Source organism: Dinoponera quadriceps, unplaced genomic scaffold (assembly GCF_001313825.1).
Source record: "Dinoponera quadriceps isolate SergipeBrazil2010 unplaced genomic scaffold, ASM131382v1 scaffold586, whole genome shotgun sequence".
NCBI classification, from domain to species: domain Eukaryota; kingdom Metazoa; phylum Arthropoda; class Insecta; order Hymenoptera; family Formicidae; genus Dinoponera; species Dinoponera quadriceps.
Window position 1 is genome coordinate 1,501,266 of NW_014554764.1, and position 22,558 is coordinate 1,523,823.

At 45.6% G+C, this 22,558-nt stretch overlaps 2 protein-coding genes across 3 annotated transcripts in view; one reads left to right on the top strand and one right to left on the bottom strand.

Annotated features, from left to right (window-relative positions):
- Positions 1–18,119, top strand: part of LOC106741644 (rab3 GTPase-activating protein catalytic subunit) — a 41,868-nt gene extending 23,749 nt beyond the window's left edge. The window contains exons 7-14 of the mRNA XM_014613856.1: positions 13,438–13,495; positions 13,720–13,810; positions 14,253–14,394; positions 15,014–15,194; positions 15,445–15,544; positions 16,071–16,390; positions 16,494–16,697; positions 17,591–18,119. Of these exons, the coding sequence (XP_014469342.1) occupies positions 13,438–13,495; positions 13,720–13,810; positions 14,253–14,394; positions 15,014–15,194; positions 15,445–15,544; positions 16,071–16,390; positions 16,494–16,697; positions 17,591–17,818 (1,324 nt within the window). The 3' untranslated portion in view covers positions 17,819–18,119. The remainder of the gene's footprint in view (positions 1–13,437; positions 13,496–13,719; positions 13,811–14,252; positions 14,395–15,013; positions 15,195–15,444; positions 15,545–16,070; positions 16,391–16,493; positions 16,698–17,590) is intronic.
- A 104-nt stretch (positions 18,120–18,223) lies between these two features.
- On the bottom strand, positions 18,224–22,547 carry LOC106741643 (transport and Golgi organization protein 6 homolog). 2 transcript variants are annotated; one of them, XM_014613855.1, is made up of 8 exons: positions 22,282–22,546; positions 22,013–22,115; positions 21,661–21,892; positions 21,034–21,570; positions 19,670–20,860; positions 19,055–19,259; positions 18,717–18,868; positions 18,224–18,614 (listed from the first exon to the last, which is right to left on the bottom strand). In XM_014613855.1, the coding sequence occupies exons 1-8, from the start codon at positions 22,337–22,339 to the stop codon at positions 18,315–18,317; spliced, it is 2,778 nt and encodes a 925-aa protein (XP_014469341.1). In that variant the 5' UTR covers positions 22,340–22,546; the 3' UTR covers positions 18,224–18,314. The 2 variants fall into 2 exon arrangements, with proteins under 2 accessions (XP_014469341.1, XP_014469340.1); XM_014613854.1 differs by having other exon boundaries at positions 18,717–19,259; positions 22,282–22,547.
- Positions 22,548–22,558: the final 11 nt, after the last annotated feature.

Here is a 22,558-nt window from a genome sequence, read left to right on the forward strand (position 1 = left end):
AGGCAGCGAAACAGTAATCAATGTAGGGAAGATGCATCGCTTATGATGTCTTCACAGGCTTCACGGAGCGTCGCTAACCCTACTGTAGACCTCCTGCATATGTTCAGACCATTTTAAGAGAGAGAGAGAAAAAGAGAGAGAGAGAGAGAGAGGGAGAGAAGGAGGGAGAGACGCACTGTGAGAAATATCATCGCTCGCATTCCGGAGCAAACGACGAGGCGCATTCGCGAGGAATGCGGTTATTATTATGCTTCACTCGCGACTCTATATGTATATTTCCGTGATTTTTAACGAGCCCCGAGACCGGTAATTTCACCTTCGAAGCGACTCTCGTAAAACGCCGAACTCGTCTCGCGGTTATGGAGAGACGACTCTCCCGCGAGAGTCGGCGAGTACCTTCGTTTATCCCCGACCGCCTCAATTACGCGCGCGCGCGGCCGATCGGCGGCGCACGCGGCGAAAGTTCACGATTTTTACGTGTCCGCGTGATCGCCCCGCTTGAAAAATTGCCCGCGCTCCAGTTTCTGCTTCCGTAAATTCGCGGTATTTCCAGGCGTGGCGTAATTCACGCCGGCGATTAAGCCGCGAGTCTCGCGAGGAGGGACGCGTCGATCGGGTCCCTCCTGTGATTTAACTCGGGCGAGTTCGTTGCATTCTTCGTGCATCTCATTACGCGTCGGAGAGTCCGTGGCTGCCTTCAAGTCGACCGAGCGCCTCGTAAAAAGAACGAGCGACTCGAAATCGCGGCTGATCGCCGCGCCACGGCGATTAACGTTTCACGGCCCCCCGGCTAGGAAGACGCAGGACGTCGCGATGTTTTTCTTTTCGCCGACCATTGTTCCTCTCGCAAAGAGAGCAGTCGCGACGACGAAGGGAGGACGACTCCGCAGTCGATTATCAACGGTGTCTGGTTCTCAACTTCTTCTTGGCGAGCCGCAGTTTTCGTCTCTCTCCGTGTTTAATGTCTACACGGAGAAAACAATTCTCTCGAAGCAACTGGATTTTCTGACGCCTGGGGGCCAGACGAGAACTCGATTATTGGAACAGAACGATTCCTGTAGGAGGTTTCCGCTCAGGCAATTACTCTCAGTCCTCTCGACTGAGTTTTAACGCAACTGAATGCTCACGAGAATGTTCTCAGTCGTGGTAACGGAGATATTCATTCCTTGTCAGCGGGTTTTTATCTGACCATCTGTTTTTAGTTGCAGGAACTGAGTTTTTTTTTCTACCTGTGTATATTGGGTATTTATATTTTTAATATTCCAATATTGAATATTCAAAAAGCAACGCACGGAGGAAGCTGTGGCAAAATTACAAAGCGCGCGAGTCACTGTCTCCGATTACGAGGATACGTTTTGAGGCTCGAGTGGTTTCATCTAATCCTTATTCAGCTGCAAAAACTCACTTTTCTCTCTACATATTTGATATTTACATTTTTAGCACTTCAATATTGAATATTTCAAGAGGAATGTAAAGAAGAGGCTGTGGCAAAACTGCGAAGCGCGACACCTGTCTCCGATCACGAGGATCCTCTTGAGACGCGAATGGGCTATCTCAGCGATTCGGGAGAGCCCGTCGAAGTAACGGTCGCATCGTCACGATAAATTAGGCTTCATTAGCGAGCGAGAAATTCGCGCGCATCGCGCACGGGCGAATGACACGGCGGGACGCGTTTCGCGGCGGTTTGTTCCGCTCGGCGGGATATATCGCTTCGACTTAATCCGTCGATCGTACGTCGGCGATCGTCGTTACGGCCGGCCGCGCTCGATCGACGCTCGTTTTCACTCGAGAATGTCCCGATGATCCTAACGCTCTCTTTTCGCGGCGCCGATCATCTCCGATCGCCTTTTTTTCCTCTCTCTCCGCGCGCTCGTTCGCGGTCATCCGAGTGAGGAAGATCAGGGCTGCGGGCTTTCTCGCCGCCTTCGTGCTTCGCCGAGTCGCAAAATATTTTCCCGCTTAGAGACGCACGCGGTCTCTCGGCCGCTTCTCGCGATCGACGAATTGGGACACGGTGACGACGACGCACGGGGAAGAGAGATCCGTGTGCGTAAAGAGCTAGACGCACCTGCGTCGGCGACGCGCGTTACTTCGTTGTGAAAACTCGAGTCGAAATTTTGATGCAATTCTTATGTTCTTAAAGATAGTTTGCGCCTACTCAGACCGCCTATAGATTAAAGAGACAGCCTAGAGACTAATAAAGATATATTTTGGCGATATTGATAATTTTCGACCATGGTTGCCACTCCGAAAGTAATGAAAATACGTTGTCACTCGGAGGATTCATTCTACAAATCGAATTTTAATGCTTTAACAAGCTTTCAACGATCTATTTTGACATTAAAACAGCGAAAACGGAAATTTAAGACATCATCAGGATCAAAGCAGAGGCTATATTATATTATTAGAATTGCAATTGGATCTGTTTTGCTATCTTAGCCCCTACTATACTGTGGAATCAAAGATAACATAGAGATAACACACTGTAGAATTAAAAATAACATAAAGCCAAAATTTCAACTTGAACGAAATGACGAAAGAACGTGGCGATTCAGCGATCACGTTCGAGCAGGAACGTAATATCGCCGCGAGTCACCACTCTCGATTCGTCACTTCTACATCGTAGGGGTTTCGTAAGCAGCGAGATGCCCCGCGGCCCCCCTCCTCCTCCCGACAGGATGACGTTCCTTTTGCGTTTCTCAAGAGCGACCATTTAATTGCACAATGCCGAATCGCGGCGGCTACACACGCGACTTCAGCAAACAAGAACAGCGACACGTGAATGTGGGGTTCGCTGGTGGGATCACCACAGGCTCCTCTCTCCTCTCGGCTGCCTTCATTCGGAACGTCGTCGTCGAGAACGCTGTTTCCCAGGGATTTCGAGACGTTATTACATCGCCAAGAGGCAACGTATCGCGACAGCACTTGACCAGCGATCCTAACGCGAAACCGTTACGCTCAGATGAAAGTCGGCGAACCTTGATCCTGATTGATCGATCAGACATCAGCCGGTAATAAAAGCTTAGCCCGATGTAGCATCGCCGACGCAAATGAATATTAATAGCGCCGCGGAGTCCGCTTCCCCCTACTGGCGTAGATTCTTAAAAAATATTAAATATAGATCCTGCGCACGCGAAAATCCACCGCGAGAAACGAACGTGTCTTTTGCACGCATTGTCAGTTTTGCGAGGAGGCATTCGTCTACCGAATTGCGTTACGCGATGACGAGCACGGCGACGAGGACGACGGCGCTTTACTTTATATCGCAGGCCGTGGGAACGGTCGCACAATAGGGGCCCGGCTGACACAATAACGAGGAAACAAAAGCTGGCCCGTCGTACGCTTAATTATCATCTACCAAATCTCCGCTGCGGTGTCGGGCGTACCTCCGCGCGCAGCTGCGAACCGGAACGCGTTAAACCAGGCGTTCAAGTCTCCAGCGCGCGCGTCGCGTCGGCTGTCCCTTCGATCGCGGCTCCCGCCGCTAATTTTCACAATCGCAACTCGCAAAAGCCGCCTTCTCACCGTTAATATCGCGCAATCCCGAGTCGAAATTTTCGTTCTATGTTAAATCTTGAATTCTAGAATACAATACACATAGAAAATACATATTGCATACAAGTAGATGTCACTTATTTCGAATATTTCATAAGTTTATATATTCGCAAATATAAGTTTAAATTCAAGTATAGTACCTCAATAAAAAATATTAAATTAAAATAAACCTTTCAGTTTGCTTGTTCGAATTAACCGAATTTAATTTTTTTTTTATAAAGTTTTTAATATTTCTGAAATGAAATAAATTCTTTTTACGTTGTAATAAGCTTTTCTAAAATTTGTGATGAGTATATTTTAAGACTATTATCAAGAATAGTTTTTGCTGAAGATAAGTATTATTTAAAAGAAGGAAAGTAAACTGAGTAGTCGCTTTTCTTAGCAGTAGAATTATATTTTTAGATGAGATAGCAAAATTGGCTCGAGATTTCAATTCTATTCAATTCCATTCAATTCCATTCAATTCAACAATATAATTTATTCCTATTTTAACCCTGACGAAGTCTTGAATTTCCATTTTCGCTATTTTCGTGTCAAAATAGATCGTTTAAGGTATCATTAAAATTAAGTTTGGAGAATTAAAGATTTTCAAGTGAGAACTCAAGAAGTGTTAATATCGTCAAAATAGATTTTTATTAGCCTACCGGCTGTTTAAATAGGCTGAAATTAATCCTCAAGAGCCTTAACAAGATCTAAATTTTCTAGCAGATACAAAAAACAGCGATATATTTTACCAGTGACGTTTAACATTCTAAATTCTAATTCTTAAAACAAACAGCAAAACATTTCGCTGAATGTATTCGAAGGTTACAGGACGAAATTCCACAGTCATAGCAAAAATTAATCGTCAATATCTCAGGAAGTAACTCGGAGTTTGTCGAGTGTTCGACCTCGAGAGCGCGAAATAGAAAAAAACCACACAGCGATAGACGAGAATATTGGAGGCTGTCGTGAGTCGATCGATTGATTGATTCATGACCGGAAACGGTTATTGGACGGTGACGAGATGCTTCGGCGGAAGTTAAGAAGCGGTTCCGGAAATGAGAGCCGCGACGTTCCGTGCCTAATTCAGTTTCCCTCGGCCTCTGAGATGTGGGTTAGGTCGTTCTAGGTGACACTCTTCCTCGAGGGCTTCCACTCTGAGACAATCCCGGCGAAGGAGAGTCCGTGAGATTCGCCGGGGCGACTCTCTTCCCGACACTTGGTGGCGCGTCCGGTAATATATATTTTTTCGTCGCGGAGTTTTCAAAGGTCGCGAACTTCTTACAGCATTTGACTGAGCACATTCAGCTATATTAAAATTGAATAGAGATAACAATTAACTGAGCAAAATCCTCCTACAATAATATCTGTGTTCCCACAATCGAGTTTTCATCTGGTCCCCAGGTAACGAAAAATTCAGTTTCATCGACGGAATTGTTTTATCCGTGTGTATGTAAACGAAGGATCGTCGAGGCAAAGTCGTACGACAATCGATTCGTATTCAGGCAGGACAGTTTGTAATTTCTTACGGAGTCTCTCACGTTATGCCCACGCCCATCGATTCGTCCATCGTTCACGGTGCGAAAGAGAAATCCCTACGAAAGCTTTGTGTGGAACAATTCGGCTCGCCGTGGTTTCTTGCGCGAGGTATGCGAGAAACGCGAAACCGCAGCGTGGCGCGCACCGGTGCACGTGCCTTTCTAAAACGCAAACCCGATTGCGAGGTTCAGGCTTGCAGCGGCCGTTCGAAGGGTTTCCTCGTGGGTAACATTCGCCAAGAATTCGCCCGCGATTGCTTACTCTCGCTGCGCAATCGTAAAGCGCTGCGCAAACGAAACCTGCTCGCGCTCATTCGGCACGCTCGCTGGTGCCGCGGTGTTTTGAGACCGCCGAAGGTCCTTTGAAATCGCAGTTTCCTCCACCGAGACTTCGAAGATGATCTCCACTCGGCGAGAACGTCGAAGAAGATCCCTCTGATTCCCCGAGGCAGCAGCGTTCGTTTTAGTATATAGAGTGTCTGACGCAGGCCGTGCCATCTGTCATATGCTTGTAGTTTAGGTCAGTTTAAATAGTACTTTAAGTGGTCGGTTTAAGTAGTAGTTTAAGCAGTTTAAGTGTAGTTTAAGTCATCTACCATTTTGCAAACAACCAGCGCAGAATTTTGAATTATTAATTATTGAGAATGGCCTTGAAATTTATTGAAATGGTGTAGAGAAGCTTCTTTAATTAATAACTCAAAAATTTGCGGAGTTATTTGCAAAATGGTAAAGGTTTCTGTTTCTATTCAAAATGGCCTAATCTACAAGTATGTGACAGATATTGTACAATTGGTCACAGGACGGTTGCAACAATTTTGTTTTATATGCTTCGAAACAACACACAAAAGATACAAGGAGGCGAGCCTATAATTCATGAATATGCGCAGTAAATGATCAGACAGCTGTCAAAATTACATATGTATAATACATGCGATATATGCCAAGATTACATATGTATATGTAATTTTGACAACTGTCTACGGCGCATGTTCGTGAATCATAGGTTCGCTCCGTCGCAATTTGTGTATGTTTCGAAACATGTCAAAAGAAAAACAGTTGCAACCATCTTGCGACCGACTGTACTTAGCGACAGACGTCAATATATTGAACCTTGAACTTGTCACCAGGTACAATAGCTGTCATATACTTGTACCCGTACGTATGGAAATTTCCCAAATATTTCCAAACATAGCATATATTCTGATCAGATTACCCAAATTTATCTCAAAATAAGTGTAATATATTGTGATATCAATTAAGAATCCCATTCTTATCGCAATAATAAGAAAACTTGGGGAAAATGCTACGCAGAGCAAATGGAATCTATTTGGGCTTCTCATTTAGAATCGCACTATTGAAATATTACACTTCTAATCCGAATCTTCATAGATTTCCTAATGCATGATTCTTTGCAAAACAGTCCTCTACCTTCTTGCAAATAACCCTGCAAATTTTTTAGTCATTAATCAAAGAAGCTTTTACACATAGCCATTCTCAATAATTAATAACGCAAAATTTTGCGTGGTTGTTTGCAAAATGGTAGAGAACTTTTTTGTCCACATTGACCTGAACTACAAGTATATGACGGTTGGCACAGCTTGCGTCGGACACCCTGTATAATCAATGAGGCGTCGTGCAGGCTCGGATGTTAATCGGAGCATTTGATCCGCGTTAATTTTAATCGCCGCCGACTCGCGGGATTATCGGGGTGTCGCGATCTCTCACGGGAAAGGTAAGGAGACGCTTGTCACAAGCGAACACGTTAACCGTGTAAACGGTAGGCGCGAACAATAGCGCTCATTAATTGCAATCGGCGTAAAAGTGCCGCGGCTCGTTAAGGTAGCAACGACACGCAGTTGACATCTGTTCCCGCGACAATGACGACCGCTTCCCCCCTGCGATTTGCGGTTTTCAGGACAGAGCATCGTAAGTCTACCTATGGAGATTACCCTATGCACGTGCGCGTGAGTTACGCACACACATACACGAAAGACTCGTTCGAATTTCCCAGGATTTCACGTCGGTTTTTGCGACGAGATGAAAATGAACGATTGCACGAGAGTTCCTTCGATCACCCGTCAACTCTGCTCACCTGAAACCGTTCGGTACAACTTCCTATGATCGTGTTAGCGCATTTTGCATGCAACTTCCTTCGGCTAATGCGTCTCGACTTGGACGAGCTTCCGGAGATTCGCCGCGCTTGTCGGGAATGCGAGAAATGGGTGGGACGCAGGAATCGAGGCAGCGGAGCATCATGGTCGGATGGTCACGGCTCGCAGACAAACGGACCACCATCGGTCGCGCTCGTCGGCCGGTTCGCCGGGAAATCTCGGGCATTTCTTCGTAATACTTTGCCGCACGGGACACCATCATCATACGTCCTGATTTTTCTCGTCGGGCCGACCGTGACGGGTTGAACGTTACGTTCGCGTGTGCTCCTAAAATGCTGTCAATTTCGACTACCCGGCTTTTTCGGGATTGTCCGGGTTTGATTGAAAAATGAATTTGCTTGGATCCACCTGACAGTGGACAACCAAATGTGTTTCGGTTGAAGGAAAGAGAATTTCTTGTTATAAGAATCAAATTTCGTTCATGAGAACTAGTAATTTCGTTTCTTTCCTCCAAAATGCGTTTGGCTGTTGGTTCCGTTGTCAGGTAAATCCAGCTGAACTCATTTTTCAGCGTACACCGAGAGAAATTATAATTGTTTTCGGCTTCAATAGTAGTAGGAATATGCATGTAAGATTATTATCACTGATGCTATAGTAACGCTTACTAGAAAAATGGTTCTCCTGGCTATGATTCTTTTACTATAATGATTATAGTTACACATACCAACTATTTTTCTCACAGTGTACCCAGGTGTATACATTCGCGGATATTACACGGGCACACCCATATTTACCAATATTACCCTGGTAACTAGGAAATAGCAACGAGCAAATAATTATGAATTTGCCATGCATTCCTTTGTTATTTGTTATCATTAGAAAATCAGTAATTTGTAATTGTTAGAGCAACACAGACGCACGCGCTATTTAACTAATTATTATTTACATGGAAAGAATCTCAGTTACCGTCTAATCAAACAGATATTAGACTAAAATTCTATCAGATTGAAAATCTATTTCTCTCCTTTTCTTTAGTATTTTAATTTTTTGTCTTCAACACGCAAACTGATGAACTATCAGAATTCAAGTAATGATTTGGTAGCCGCAGACACGGGTGAAGCAAGCCGTGACAGCCAATCAGCATCGTGAAAAAGAGGCAACAATGACTTTGATTATTTCGAACGTCTTAACATATCTCTTTTATAACGGGACCAACTCCACTCTCTTCTAAGTGCCCAAAAACCTATACCGTAGTCTACAATGGCCAGTAGGAGTTCATAAGAAATAAGAATAAGAAACTGACCAATCATATTCGAATATAAGGAGAATAATCGACTATGATCGGTTAATTTCTTATTCTTACTTCTTACAAACATACTGCTACTGCCCATTGTAGACCGCGTTTACGACTATCACTTGGATATCGGATACCTGGATTGTACCGACAGTACTATCCGAAACTCGACTTGGTGCGTCGAACGCGCGCGAAAACTCCAAAATCTTCTCGCTCTTCCGGGCGTCATTGTATAAAAAGAGGAAAAAAATATATTTCCCGATGGAATTACACGCTCGATGTTTACGTAACGTCATGAAGCCGCGCGGAACGATCAGCACGACGGGATCGATCGTCTAACACATATCGACACGACTCACACACACACACACACACACACACACACACAAGAAAGGTACGCGATCGGGAAGTGCGTCGCTCGATTTTTCCTCCGGCTTTCTATCCACGCTCCCTTTTACTCCGCCACTCGCTCGCATGCTTTTATCCCGCGTATGAATTTTACCCATCCGCATCCCGCGATATCGCGAGTCTTCATCTTCTTCGCGAGAGTACCACGCTCATACGTCGTTCACGATCGTCGCTCGGCCGATCGATCGAGCGGAAATGAGAATCCGAGCCTCGAGGACACTCTCTTCGCGATCCTCCGTTCCGGATCGCCTCGTCCATTTTATGCAAAGTGCCCCGATAGCGTTTCCGAGCCTCGATCATTCCGTATCTCGTCCGTCATACCTGGACGTTAAGGGATTCCACGCGTTCTCCGCGAGAGCGGCTCCGTAAAAACGTCGACGCTCTCTTTCTCCTTCTGTAAATCGCTAAGCGCCGACTTCCCGATCGATCTCGCCTCGCGTCCGACGAAGAAAAAGGCGCGTTTTTCCTTCCCCCTACGGGAGAGTGTAATGTCATGATGTCGCTGATGTCTCGGACGCTTCTCAGAGCCTCGTCCGTCCTCGACTTTGCGCATTGCAGAAGGTAAACGGCTAAACGCAGGATGTGAGGCGCGCGGACTTTTCGAGCGTGGCGCGCCAACACTTATTCGGCGTCTGGTTACGCGAGTCTGTATACCCTGTACAACGTGTACGTGGTATCTACAGTGCGGTTCAAGGTCGGACGGACAGTGTACGTTGAAGACGATAGCCGTACGATACGCGCGTAGGTGCATTAACCCTTCGAAGAGTCCGCCGCTACGCGCGACGCGGCTATAGTTTCACGAAAGAGTATAGCTGGTGGCGTCCGCGCGAACAGCCAGCCGTGCAAACGGACGTACGTATATTTCTCCAGCTCGGCAGGGAACAAGTCCGGGTACCGTCGATTTCGGATTTTCGTCCTGGGACGCACGAGTCTCCCGAAGCATAAAAATCTCCGAGACGCCGTGGATCTGCGTTATTTCGCGCCTTGTCATCCGATATTTATTCATTTTTCTCAAACGTACGCACACGGAAAAAAAGAACTCGGTACCAGCAACCGGAATAGACAAAAACTCCGGTGACAAGGAATGAAAATTCGGCGATAAGAAGCGATATCTCCGCTACTGAGAACATTAGCGTGAACGGTCAGCCGCATAAAACTCTGCTTAGACAACTGAGAACAATTAACCGGGTAGAAATCTCCCACGGGCATCTTTCCGTTCCGGATTTTCTCATCTGGCCCCCGGGCAATGGAAAACTTAGTTACACCAACGACATTGTTTATCCCGCGGGACTTAAATATCCGTCGATCTCGGCGAGCGGCTCGTTGAAAAGTAACACTTTCAACCTTGCATTCTCCCACTTCTGCCACACGTGCCAGGTTTGCTTGGCCCAACGTCTCGAGATAATCGGACGACGAGGTAGCTCACCCGTTACCGTGGGCAAACTAATAATACCGTTACACGCGGGCATTAACGAGCCGAGGAAATTCGGGATACGAATCAACAAGCGCTCGGTACTTAATCCTGCCTCGCACGGCTGAAGTTTCATCAGCTTGTCGAAATGGCTCGTGAAATTTAAGTATGTCCAGTTAACATGTGAATTTTCACCTTGAAGTTAAGTACGCGGTACACCGTGATATTCGATTTCTCGTGCGTTGCAAAACTGCGGACGCTAAACGTCCTTGATCCTCAAGAAAGACTAACTGGCGATCCTGGCTCTAACTTAAAAAGAAAAAAAAACCAAAAAAAGGCGGACCCTGGCTCTAACTGAAAGAAAAACCCAAAAAGAAGGGGGAAATAAACATTCACTCACTCATAGTTGCCTGTGTCGTCCTCTACGAGCGAGCAGTCTGAGCCATGGTGCACGGTGGGAAAATGCACCTGGACGCGTGTCCTTCGGGTCCTTCGGGTGCACAGCGTAGGTCGGGGTTGCGGCGGGAATCCACAGGACGCGGCTCTACGAATCGATCATCTCACGCGGCGGAGCAACAGAGGGAACGCGGGAAAACGGGGGAGGGGGCGAGAGAAGAATGAAAAAAAAAATAGCGAAACGAAACTCCCCCGGAAATCCGGGCACGAGTCCCGACGAGAATCACAGGCGCGGCGGCGGACGTGGGGCGACTCGCGTCGGCTTCTCTTCACCGTTAGCTCGACCGCATCGCGGTCTTGAAGTCGACTGCACGAGCCGAGCACGACCGTCCGTCCTCGGCCCCCTCAGAAATCCTGTCTCGTGCCAGCGACGTGGTAGGGCAGCCGCGGCTACACGGACCGGCTAGGATATTTCAGCGTCTCTCGACGAGGCGCTCTCGCCGGCGAAAAAACCTCGTCGAGGGCGGAGTTGACCCTTGGCGATCCTGCCCCGTCCGGTGCTGGATGTCGTCTTCTGTCGGTCCCGGCGATATTGAAATCGCCCCGCGAGTATTATCCTGCTCGTTCGAAGGTCGCGCTCCGTGGAACGACCAGGCGTCCTGTTCTGGACGCATAGCGAATGCCAAGTGCGTCCTTTTGACTCCAAGCTCCGTTTTTCTTACAGGGAGCGTCATGTGCAATGTTGTTACAGCTTGCGCTGAGAAATGAGCTTGGATGGATCTACCTAACGATGGACAGCCAAACGCGTTTTGATTGGAAAAGAATTTCCGGTTGCAGGAATTTTTGATTACAAGAATTTTTGATTACAAGAACTAGATTTGAGGATTAGACATTTTTCTCTCGTCCATTGTCAGCTTGATTGCACGAAAACTGAGATTTCTTCCCTGTAACATCATAATTAGCCAAATAGCGTACGCGTCAATGCTGTTCTAATAATTGCGAGTTATTGATTTGTCCGACGATAACAAATAACAGACGAATTTGGTTAATGAGAGAACGAGGAATTTTGTTTCTTTGCCCATTGTTAAGTGGATCAAACCACACTAATTTTTCAGTTTGAGAATCAGAAAAGTATATTTAGCGTTCGATACGCGTACAGAATACAATTCCAGGCGCTTTATTCTGGACGTGTAGAGAGAAAGAGAAAGAAGATCGTTTGCGTTAACGTGACAATGAATGAATCAAGCCACTTTTTGTCGAAAAAAAAGAGAATTTCTTGTTTTTTCTCCGTGCAAATCTTATATGAGCGTCACGTATGTTGTTATAGCTTGAGAATCAGAAAGGCATATTTAGTGTTCCGTACGCGTCCAGGATGCTATCCCGGAATGAATGTAGCGTCAATCGTATTCTTCGTATCGCTAAAATACGCTGCTTGCTGGATGAAAGAAGAGGAGTATTGTCCTGCGTGGTTTTCCAAATAAATTTTTAAGCAGACTTTCGTATGTGTATCGTCATTCGTGGAATGTTCCGTGTTAATTGTAGCTTGTAGAATCATGGTAGCGTCACCCCTCTGCTTGGGCAATAAAACATTTTGGAGCTCGGACAAGCTCGTCGCTCACCTGTTGCTTCCCCCGGCATTATCGCATCGCCATGCCAGCTATACGCGACAAGATTTTGTAAGCGCATTGCATGTACTCCGTCCCCCATGCAATTGCGTCTTCGGTCTCGTATCCTGCTGCGCCTCTAACTAGATTTTCCATCGGGACGCTTGATCGGCCAGTCTGGCTATTTTTAAGACTGTCGGTCTTCCTCCCATTCCAGTTTATTCGCAGTTCGATCCTCGTTATCTCGGCGAATGTCATTTTCGCAGTTAATTTCTCGAGTCTCTTGCGAAAAGCACTCGCCGCTTCGTTCATCTCCTGTGCGGCGTGAGTAGAACAGCTAAAAATAGAAGCGCACTTCGAAATATTAATAAGTTCGCTCCTACGATTTATATAACGCTATTCTTTAATTCAAGTTCAAATTAATTACAAATCAGACCAAAAAATTCTGTACTATTTTTTTTTTTATGATTCTTAATGAAAGAAATAGTAAGTAAAATTCAATTAACTACATAATATTTGTCTATAAACAACGATAATACGGCTTGTAGACAAAAATGACCGTTTAAAATTCCCTGATTTTTCCAGATGTAAAATTCTCTTAGAATAGCAGGTTTTTCAAGTTTCTCCAGGTAACAGACATCTTGAGTATACATGATGCCGACTAATTGACAACGCATCTATTAACTGTGAGATATAGGCGCATTTAAATAACGATTAACTTAGTAGCATCACGACGCGAGATCACCGACGCGAAATTAGCACAGCGAGATATCAATTGCCGATGATAGGAGACGCGGCTGTGCAACGTAACTCGCCGACCACGGGAATACGGAATACGCGGGATACCGTTACGCATCTGCACGTTCAAATCTAACGACCGAGTGTGGCAGGCGGGTAATTACTAAATCGATGCGACGACCGGCATAAAGAACGTGCCTGTTAAAAGCAGCGTGCAATATTTCGACGACGACGACGTCGTCGCACGCGATTCGACCGGAGGTCTTCAGGTCTCCTGGATCCCGCGTTTGTACGTTCGCTCGCGTCGCCATTTTTCCATCGACGAAATTTATGCGTGAAACGTGCTCGCGACCGGAAAATCGAGTCTAGAATTATATCGCCCGTTTGCGCTTCGTTTCAGAGTCGGGCCAAGCTTTCCGGACTCCGTTCGCACGTGTTTGCTGCACCAAAAGCTGCAGGTACGCCGATTCATCCAAATGCTCGGTGTATAGTCTCTAGGCCTGTTCTTCTCGGCTGTGCTGCGCTTTTAGTTGGAAGGAAAAACAGGTGTATGATCTAGCGTTGAAAGGAAAAGGAACGAAGTTCCTTGGCATTAGTTCAGCTGAGGAGTATATGCCATTCTCTGTGTTATTCCCGTGTACGTTTCTTTGAGTAACAATCTCCTTTGTTTGTACGCGCGCAGATGATGAATTGTTGCATAGCGAGGAAGAAGACGAGGGAGGAGAACGCGCACAAACCCCAGAGCATGGACATCGATGATGTGGAGGAGACAGGTAACGTTACGATACGCGATGCGTTTGACCCTTCGTTAATCGCAATATTTTTCATCCATGAATGGTCGCGATATATCAGGGGTTTCGGTTAATTTCAAAAGTTTTTTGGTTCAAAAGCGCATTTATTAAAAAAAAAAAAAACGATACGTTGTATCTCAATCAAAATATTTCTCACCGCTTGCTACAACCTTTTCCCATCTTGTTTGTCGATAAATGGATTCCACGGTATTCCTGATAGAAAAAAAGACTTATCTTTAGAAGCGATCCATTCATCGATGAATTGTTTGATTTCTTCAAAATTTCGAAAGTGTACCTTGGAGCGCATGTTACATCATGTATCTATTGGATATTATAACTAACGGAAAATTAATGACGCTTGATAACGCGAGAAACGTAATCTGAGGAAACGGAGGGACCGCAGAGCTCGGCTTGATTTGTGCAGAATCCGAGGAAGAGGAATTCTTCGAGTGCTCAAGTGAGGAATTGGCGAACGAGGAGGTTTCATCAACGAGGATGCAACTGAAGGCGAAGCACCTGCTGTGGAACAAACCCGCGGGAAGATTGGCCAAACACCCTACACTCAGGTTCGCTTTCCTGCGCGAATGACAGCCACAAATTGGCGGAAATTTGCACGGATCGCTCTAGCGCGAAATTTCGTCTGAGATCCTGAAGAATCAAAGACAACGGTTTCTTATCTTATTGTATCATCGCGAGCACCATAGAGATTCGAGAATATCACGTAATGTCGGTACTTGTCGGTGCTTTATATTGAACGAGTATCGAGTACCGTTAATTTCTCTCTCTCTCTCTCTCTCTCTACACTGATAGAAAATTATAGTTAGTTTCAGCGTTAAACATATCTTTTAACCACAAAATTAGTCGGGAGAACCATTTTTCTAATGTGTCCTATAGTGTTAGTGATAATAACTTTACATGCATATTGTTACTACTAAAATATGTTTGATACCAAAAGCAACTATAGTTTTCTGTCGGTGTAAGGTCACAGGTAAAGAGAGAAAGAGCGGAGGATTGGTTAAGAATGCGTTAGCTTTGACCAGCACTTCTGGGAACGGCTCTTCGTAGTTTTAAGTACCCCTATCTATTTAAGATCGCGCATATGACATTAGCCTTACCTTGCCGACGGTGCAAATCTGAGAAAGTACGACTGCCTCATGACTCAATGGGATGGGAATTGATGCGTAGGCTGATTCAAAGCGGAGATCCTCTTTATCTACCCGTCACGCAGGATCCCGTTCCGAAAACGGAGGACCAGCTGGAGGAGGACGCGCAGGTGATGATGCAGCTCGGCACCGATAAGTACGCCTCCGAGATGCGCGCGCGAATGATGAGCGCCTCCCTACTGTCCGATATGGAGTCCTTCAAGGTGCGCACAGCATGCGATATCCCGGGTCGAAATTTTTCATTTTACATTAAGTTCTTCAAGTGGAGAAAACATCAATATAACTTCCTTATTCTTAGCAGCAAAGAGCACAATGGGAGACAATTTGAGCATTTAATGTAGAACTAAATTCGATTTAAACCGGGACTCAAATTTCGACTCAGGATAGGTCGAGCCTAAACCCAGCTAAGATGTACTTTGTAATGACACCCATTTTGCTTGTGATATGACGCAGGCGGCGAATCCTGGCGCGGTGCTGGAGGACTTCATCCGATGGTACTCCCCGAGGGACTGGATCGACGACGAAGGGTTCGACGAGTGGGGACAAGGAAAGGGTCGGTATCGTTTTTTTTTTTTTTCATAATACTTAGGAAACGTCCTGGAACTGTATTCCGTACATCCGTTTACCGAGAATTGTCAGCTCGGTATGCGTCATTGCGCAGCTATTTTATAATACGATTACACCTGCGTGGAATAGCAGTCCTGGGGACCCATGACAATATCTCCGAATAATCCCCGTGTCATCTGCAATTTTACACACGCCATTATCTCATACACCTCAGTTAGATAATTGAAGATGTAACGTAAGAAGTGCTGCAACGACTCTCGTATAATTATTTCCCGCTGGAAAAGGCTCCATTGTGCTCGAGGCTGTAGTGGAGAAATGTGAAAGGTTGCGTGCGCGTCATTTACAAAAATACCTCCGAGTCGCGAGGAGATTGTCAGGAGTATAGCTTCGCGTGCGCTTCGTCGGACAAGATAGCGCTTGGGAAAATAATCTTTCCGACGCTTTCTTTCACTTGATTTCGTGCATTTTGATTTTCCCGCACGCCGGGTTTATTCGAATTTTCCGGAACGCAGGCCATCTGTCGCCGCGGATGATGATCCCCGATAATCCTTGGTCGACGACGTGGGCATCGGCGCAACCAGTTCCTGCGCACCGGCAGAAGAGGCTGTTCGACGACACGCGGGAGGCGGAGAAGGTCCTGCACTACCTGTGCTCCAAACGAATAGGCCAGGTCGCGCAACTTCTACTGCCGACCCTTACGCACGCAGCGCTCTACACCTTGAGCTCGCAGAAACAGGAGGCTCTGCCGAGCCTGCCCGACGTGGCGCACAGCATACTCAACCGACTGCAATTCGCGACGAAGCCGACTCACCAGAAACTCAATTTATACGAGGTACATCTCGTACCTGCGCGCGTGTATTTAAATAACGATAAATACACATGAATCTTCGCGGAGATACATTTGGGCGCTACCGGTTTCAAATGAATACTTCCAGGATATCACGCGCGACGTCGAGGGCGTAGAGGCGCTGGTCGCTCAAGTGAATTCACTGCAGCGCAAACTGGGCGGTAGTAACGACTCGAAGGAATTCACGTCATTCTTGATCCAGCTGATGCGGGGCAAGGAAGTGAGCGTGCCTGGTGGTTCCAGAGGTGACATCGCATCTCGCATAACGACGATGTTCCGCGACGCTCAGAGGGTGAGGGAAAATTGCGTCGGCGCAAACCTGCGCACCTGCACGGCCAGTGTCGTGTATGCTGTACCGTACCTTAGGTGGAAAATTACACGATTTTCAGCCTTGTATATGATCCATAAGGTTGAAAATCGCACAAGTAACTCCAATTACAATGATACAGTTATATTAGCTCTAATTATGATCTTTACGGTTCTGACTTTTGGTCTGGTCCTTATTCTTAGCTGAACTGGCTGCACTATTTCAAGAAATTTATGCACACTGAAGCGTGAGAATCTTGTAGATATATTTCGTACGCTTCAATGTATATAAATTTCGCCAACTGATGCGCCCAGTTCAACTATAAAGAACAGATCACTTGTGTAAAATCGAAAAACCGTAATTTTTGATCTAGGAAATAATAGTACGGCATACACACGTGACGTCGACTGTACACACTGTGTCATTGCACGCTGTAACATTTCCTAGATCGAGAGTTACACGATTTCGAGCTTATGCTAGGCGCGCATAAGGTCGCATAAGTAATTTTAATTATAATAGTAAGGTTATATTAGTTTTAATTATGACAGTTTAGGTCTTGCATAAGGCTGAAAATCATTATGTCACTTTTAATTCGAAATGGTAGACATGACCATTCCCTAGATGGAAAATTACGATTTCCAGGTTTACATACACAACCCGTAAGGTTAAAAATCCAATGAGTAACTCTAATTATAATAGGTTTACATTTGGCTCTAATTATGACGTTCTTCATCTTATATGTGCAAATGTTGAAAAATGATATAATGATAAAAAGTGTAGAAAATGGTAGGGCATACATAACGCCGGCTGTACACGCGTGTCGTGATGAGAAGGGAGAAAAGGAAAGACAAAACCTGAACGCTCCGCTCGTGTTTCAGGCCGCTCACATGATGACGTCCACCAGCGGCAATAACGACGCGGACGCCGCGGGAGACAGCCGGCATAAAACGTTCCCCGAGCCCACGTCCAAGGAATTTATTCTGCGGGCGATAATACCGCGACCTTCACCGGCCTCCACACCGCAGCCGCAGCGGCTGTACGCCTGCCTCAAACGAGACCACATTCGTTTGGCCGGATTCTTCTCCGAAGACACGACGTTCTTGTAGTCCCCGCCCCGATCAGAATTCCCCGTCATGGTGGAATTCGCGTAATCTTCGTAAACGGGTTCGCCGCGCGAGCGACTGTCGCCGGTGAGCGCGCGAATAGCGAGAGCTGATACGCTCGTTCCCTTCGTCCGACGACGATCGTCCGCGCTTCATCCGTGCCGTGTTGTATCCGGGAACCTTCGCGACTTCGCGTTCGTTTCTTGCAAACGCAGCGCGACGCGCTCTCGTCGTCTCATCGCGCATTTATTTAACGGGATGTGCGCACGTTAGATGCACACAGGCGTTACAGCTTTTATCGCTCACTCGTCTTACTTTCTTACCGGTCGATCTTGGAAATATTTCGGTGGCTTGATTAAGCATAACGCGTACGTTGCCGAGGAGAACGTTCTCAGAGCCGATTCCGAGAAGGCGAGAGATTTGTATATATTATATAAATACCGTAACATATTAATTAAAAATACTATACAACAAATGAGTATCGAAGTGCCCGGCGGCATCACAACGGCCGGTCCAACACGAATATCTGCTTCTCGAGCTTGCTCGGCTTGCTCAAAAAATCCTGTACAATCAGGTCGATTTCCTCCAAGGCTAACTGAGCGTGCAGCTGCAGCACCGGGTCGTTGTCCTCGTCGCGCAGGTGTTTCAGTCCGCGATATAAGTTGATCAATTCGCCACCGAGACTGGTCAACGTGTCCTTGCCAAGGCCGCGAAACAGAAGCGTGGCGACCAGCACGGCGGCGCGTCGGCATTCGGGCGCTTTGTCGGATTTCACTATTATCGCGATGCAGTAGACGATCTGAAAATATATCGACGAGAGAGCGGATTTTTAGACGGTCTCTCTTTCTCTCTCGACTTGACATTTCTGCTTGCATTTCCTGCGAGATTTTCGTGTACGCACCTCGGAGAGAACGTTTCCCAGTCGGAAGCCCAGAACTTTGCAAAGCTCCCCTAAGCAAGAGAGAGCGGAAGCTCGCACCAAAGGCTCCTTGTCGCGGACGGCGCACAAAAAGCCGTTGACTAGCAAATTCTTGTGAACCACGCCCATGTCGCCTGCAAAATGCTTTGCTTCGATTATTGCGTTCGCGTTTGTCACGACGCGACAAAACATTGATGGCTCTTGGTTCGGCGTATTAATACTTTTGCAGAGACCAATTAACACGATGCAGACGTGAGATGAAGATGCACCGGCCATTTGGTCTGTACAAATGAACAATGAACAAACTGATTTCTGCATACCTAAGGCTCTTGTCGTCTTTACTAACATTTCGCCGAGCTTGACTCTAGTCTCGATGGTTACTTCCGTGCCTGTGATGCGATTTGGCATGTCGATGTATTCGGGCACTAATGTTTCTATGACCTCCTGCGGAAACGCGGTCGCCAATGCACACAACCCATTGATGGATGCCAGGTATATGTACGAGTCTTCGTGTTTCAAATTTGTCTGCGAGCGAATATGTAAAACAGATATATCGAGAGGAACAAGCCAGGCGATTGGATATAACGTTACTGTCGATCTACTTAAATGTTTCCAAGAGTATTTCACAGTTGAATTTAATTTTCAAATTAATTAAATTAACTTTTGAATTAAATTAATTTTTAAATCACGATTAAGTCCATTTTTTAATTAAATTTAGGATATATATATATATGTATATATATATATATATATTTAATTATCGTCGCTGTCGTGGGAAAACTTCCTGTATACATTTTTCTATGAATTCGAAATATTTGCGTCACCATATGCAGAGTGGAATTATGAAAATATGATGCTATAAATATCTTGCAATCACAAAAAAATACATATAAGAGACTTTTGCCACAACAGCGACGTTATATCACCGCACGAACCTGCAAGAGACTCAGAACGATCCCTCTGCGCGCGACAGTGCAGGGATCCTGGCTCTCGATCAGTTTCCTGAGCGTCATAAGGCCGTTCGCCTGAACGGGGATTAACGGGTCCGCGAGATCTCTCACGGCCTTGTCGAACTTATCCGACTCGGTCGGATTCACCGACAAATCTTGATAGTATTTCTTGCTGGACTCGCCGTAAGTCTCGACGCAGCCTACCACGTCGTTGATCAACGATTTAAGCTGCTTGGGCATCCTCGAGTTCACGTGTTGCTTTAGAAACATGCTGAAATCCTTGAAGAGATCGATCTGAAGCTCAGCTTCCTCCTCGACCGACGTTTTGACCAGCATCAGGCTGAGATACAGTAGCTCACACTCGCTCTCCTCCATTTCGCCCAGTCTTTTCGCATCCGTGTATTTGGTGAACAAGGATTTTATAAACGACAGCAGCCACTGTGGTTTCTTCGCTTGCGCCTCGCGAACCGTGCTCATATCTGCTAACTGTTGGAGAAGCACACAAGCCGCTATTTGCATGTCCACGTGTTTCATCCGGTCGTCTTCTGTCTCTAAGATTTCCCGTTGTTCGATTCGATCGGTTTGATTGATATTCGACAGGAAGCTTAACACATAAGTGAACACACCGGGCGATAAGTTCTTGGCGATACACACCAGATCGTGAACTGTATCAGCCAATTCAGTGTATTCTAGATCTTCGCTCAAGCCAGTGATCTCGATACCACCGGTCGGCCCGAACTCTGACGTCACGTAATCCCCGAATCCAGCCGACGTACGGTATCCCAGGAAAGCAGAATAGAGCTCTTCCCGCTTCGTCTCGTCCTCGAGGATTTTCAGCAACAGCTGTTGCAAATGTTTCTTCAACACACAAGGGCTTCGACGGGCTTGGTTGTAGAGGCAAAACAAAGGCGTAGCGACATGCAGGATGAGTTTGCTAGGTGGATGCTTGAACTTCGCGTCCTCGGCTAGAAAGCATTTCGCCAACGTCGTGATGCACCGTTCCGTTTCCTTCTCGGATCTTGAAACGAACGGTTCTGCCGTTGTTAAAGGCGTACACATGGCTTCTATTATGTACTTATGACAGGCGGACGGGTTGCGATTGTACAGAGCGACGATACAACAGTTCGCTATCGTCGAGCCGTGGTTGATTTTATCCGACGAGAGTAGATCTAGAATCTAGAAACGTAAACACTCGGTGAGAGGTCGAGAATTAATGTGATCTGTTTCATCTTATTTTGTATATGAGCGTGTAATATAAATTTTATGCAATATACTTTATGTAATATATTTTGCATATTTCAATTTTAACACACGACCAAACACGCACGCACGCACACACACCTACCTACCTGTGGACACACAAGTCTGTAATATTCGTCCGAGTTCTTTCCGTGGGGTGTTGCTAACAACTTTGAGACCAAGTCCAACATGGGCCAGTTCTCGCCAATATCCAACTCGTTGCCGCAAATCGCATTGATTAGCGACAACACTCCGCCTGGCTGCGTAACCTTGCTAATTAAAATGTTCCGAGTGCACGTGCGCAGCCATTTGGGTGTTTTCTGCTGTCCATGAATCACCATTAATTCTTGGATACACTTGTATTGTGGGCAACCACTTAGCAGCGAAATTAATCTAATATAAAATTCTTTTTGCTGGCCCACTAAATATTGATATCGTTTTACTGTCACACGAAACTGTGCCTGGTCACAGTTTTTGGTGTTTGACGTTTGTCCGCTTTCTATGTTGGGTTTAGTCAGTGGGGCAAAAGATAATTGCAATAGAGCTGCCAGTATTGCACCGAGATACAAAAGTATAGTTGGTCGTAAGATATTATCGTGAAACAGATCTGTGAGAGCAATAGTTGTATATTTTAGTCGTTCGTATCTCTGAAAAGTGAAATTCGCGATGAAACACGACAGTTCCATAGACAGATTACACAATATGAAATTCATTGTACAGAAAGTAAAGAATCTCACCTGCATGCAGCTTAGATCTTCTTGTGGAATTTTCACAGCTCTGGGACACAGCTTTGCCATATCTATACCTACGCCTTGTTCCAGACAAGGTATAATTCCTATTGAGACTGTTATTCCCACCGCTATTTTCACAGATTGGATCTGTTTCACACTGAATGTTTCTATATCATCTGTTACATTTGCTTTTATAATATTGTTTAGTACAGAAACCAATGTTTCTAAGTACTTTTTTCTGTAAATAGAAATCAATATGTCATGTAATTACATAGGCTATCAATTTTATGACAGATACATAGGTGTTCTATTCTTGATTCTACATTGTCCTAGATAATAATTTAACGATACAACTCACCGGACAGATTCATCCTCTACTTTTATGTTCATCTCATCTGTGATTAACGTTTCTGTCTCATATAGTTTTCGCGCCAGCTTATCGTCGAAACTTTCGGAGCGATCTGTAAACGTTGTTTGAAAATATGGAACATAAATATGATCGTTAACGTTTTATTAGCTAAAGCAGTTTCTTAACCTAAAATCAAGTACATTTATATCGAGATCCGGGATCTGTATCTTAACTTACGTAATTCATTATTAATAGAATATCTTTATTTGAAACCTTACCATCATCACTGGACGTTAACGTGGACAATATTTTGTAAAGAGTTGTTTTCATACACATACTTTTTGTATTTGTTTAGACCGCGCTCAAGACCGCCAACACGTTTCATACCATCGATGAAATAGTTGTGGTCTGTTCTTTACAGCTGCACTGCTGAACTGATGCACAAAACATATTTGTCTCACTCTAACTTATTGCGCTAGTTCGGCAGCGCAGCTAAAAAGAACAGACCAGTGAAAAGTGAACAAGGGGTGCAAAACTTTCTGTGAAAATTAGCGT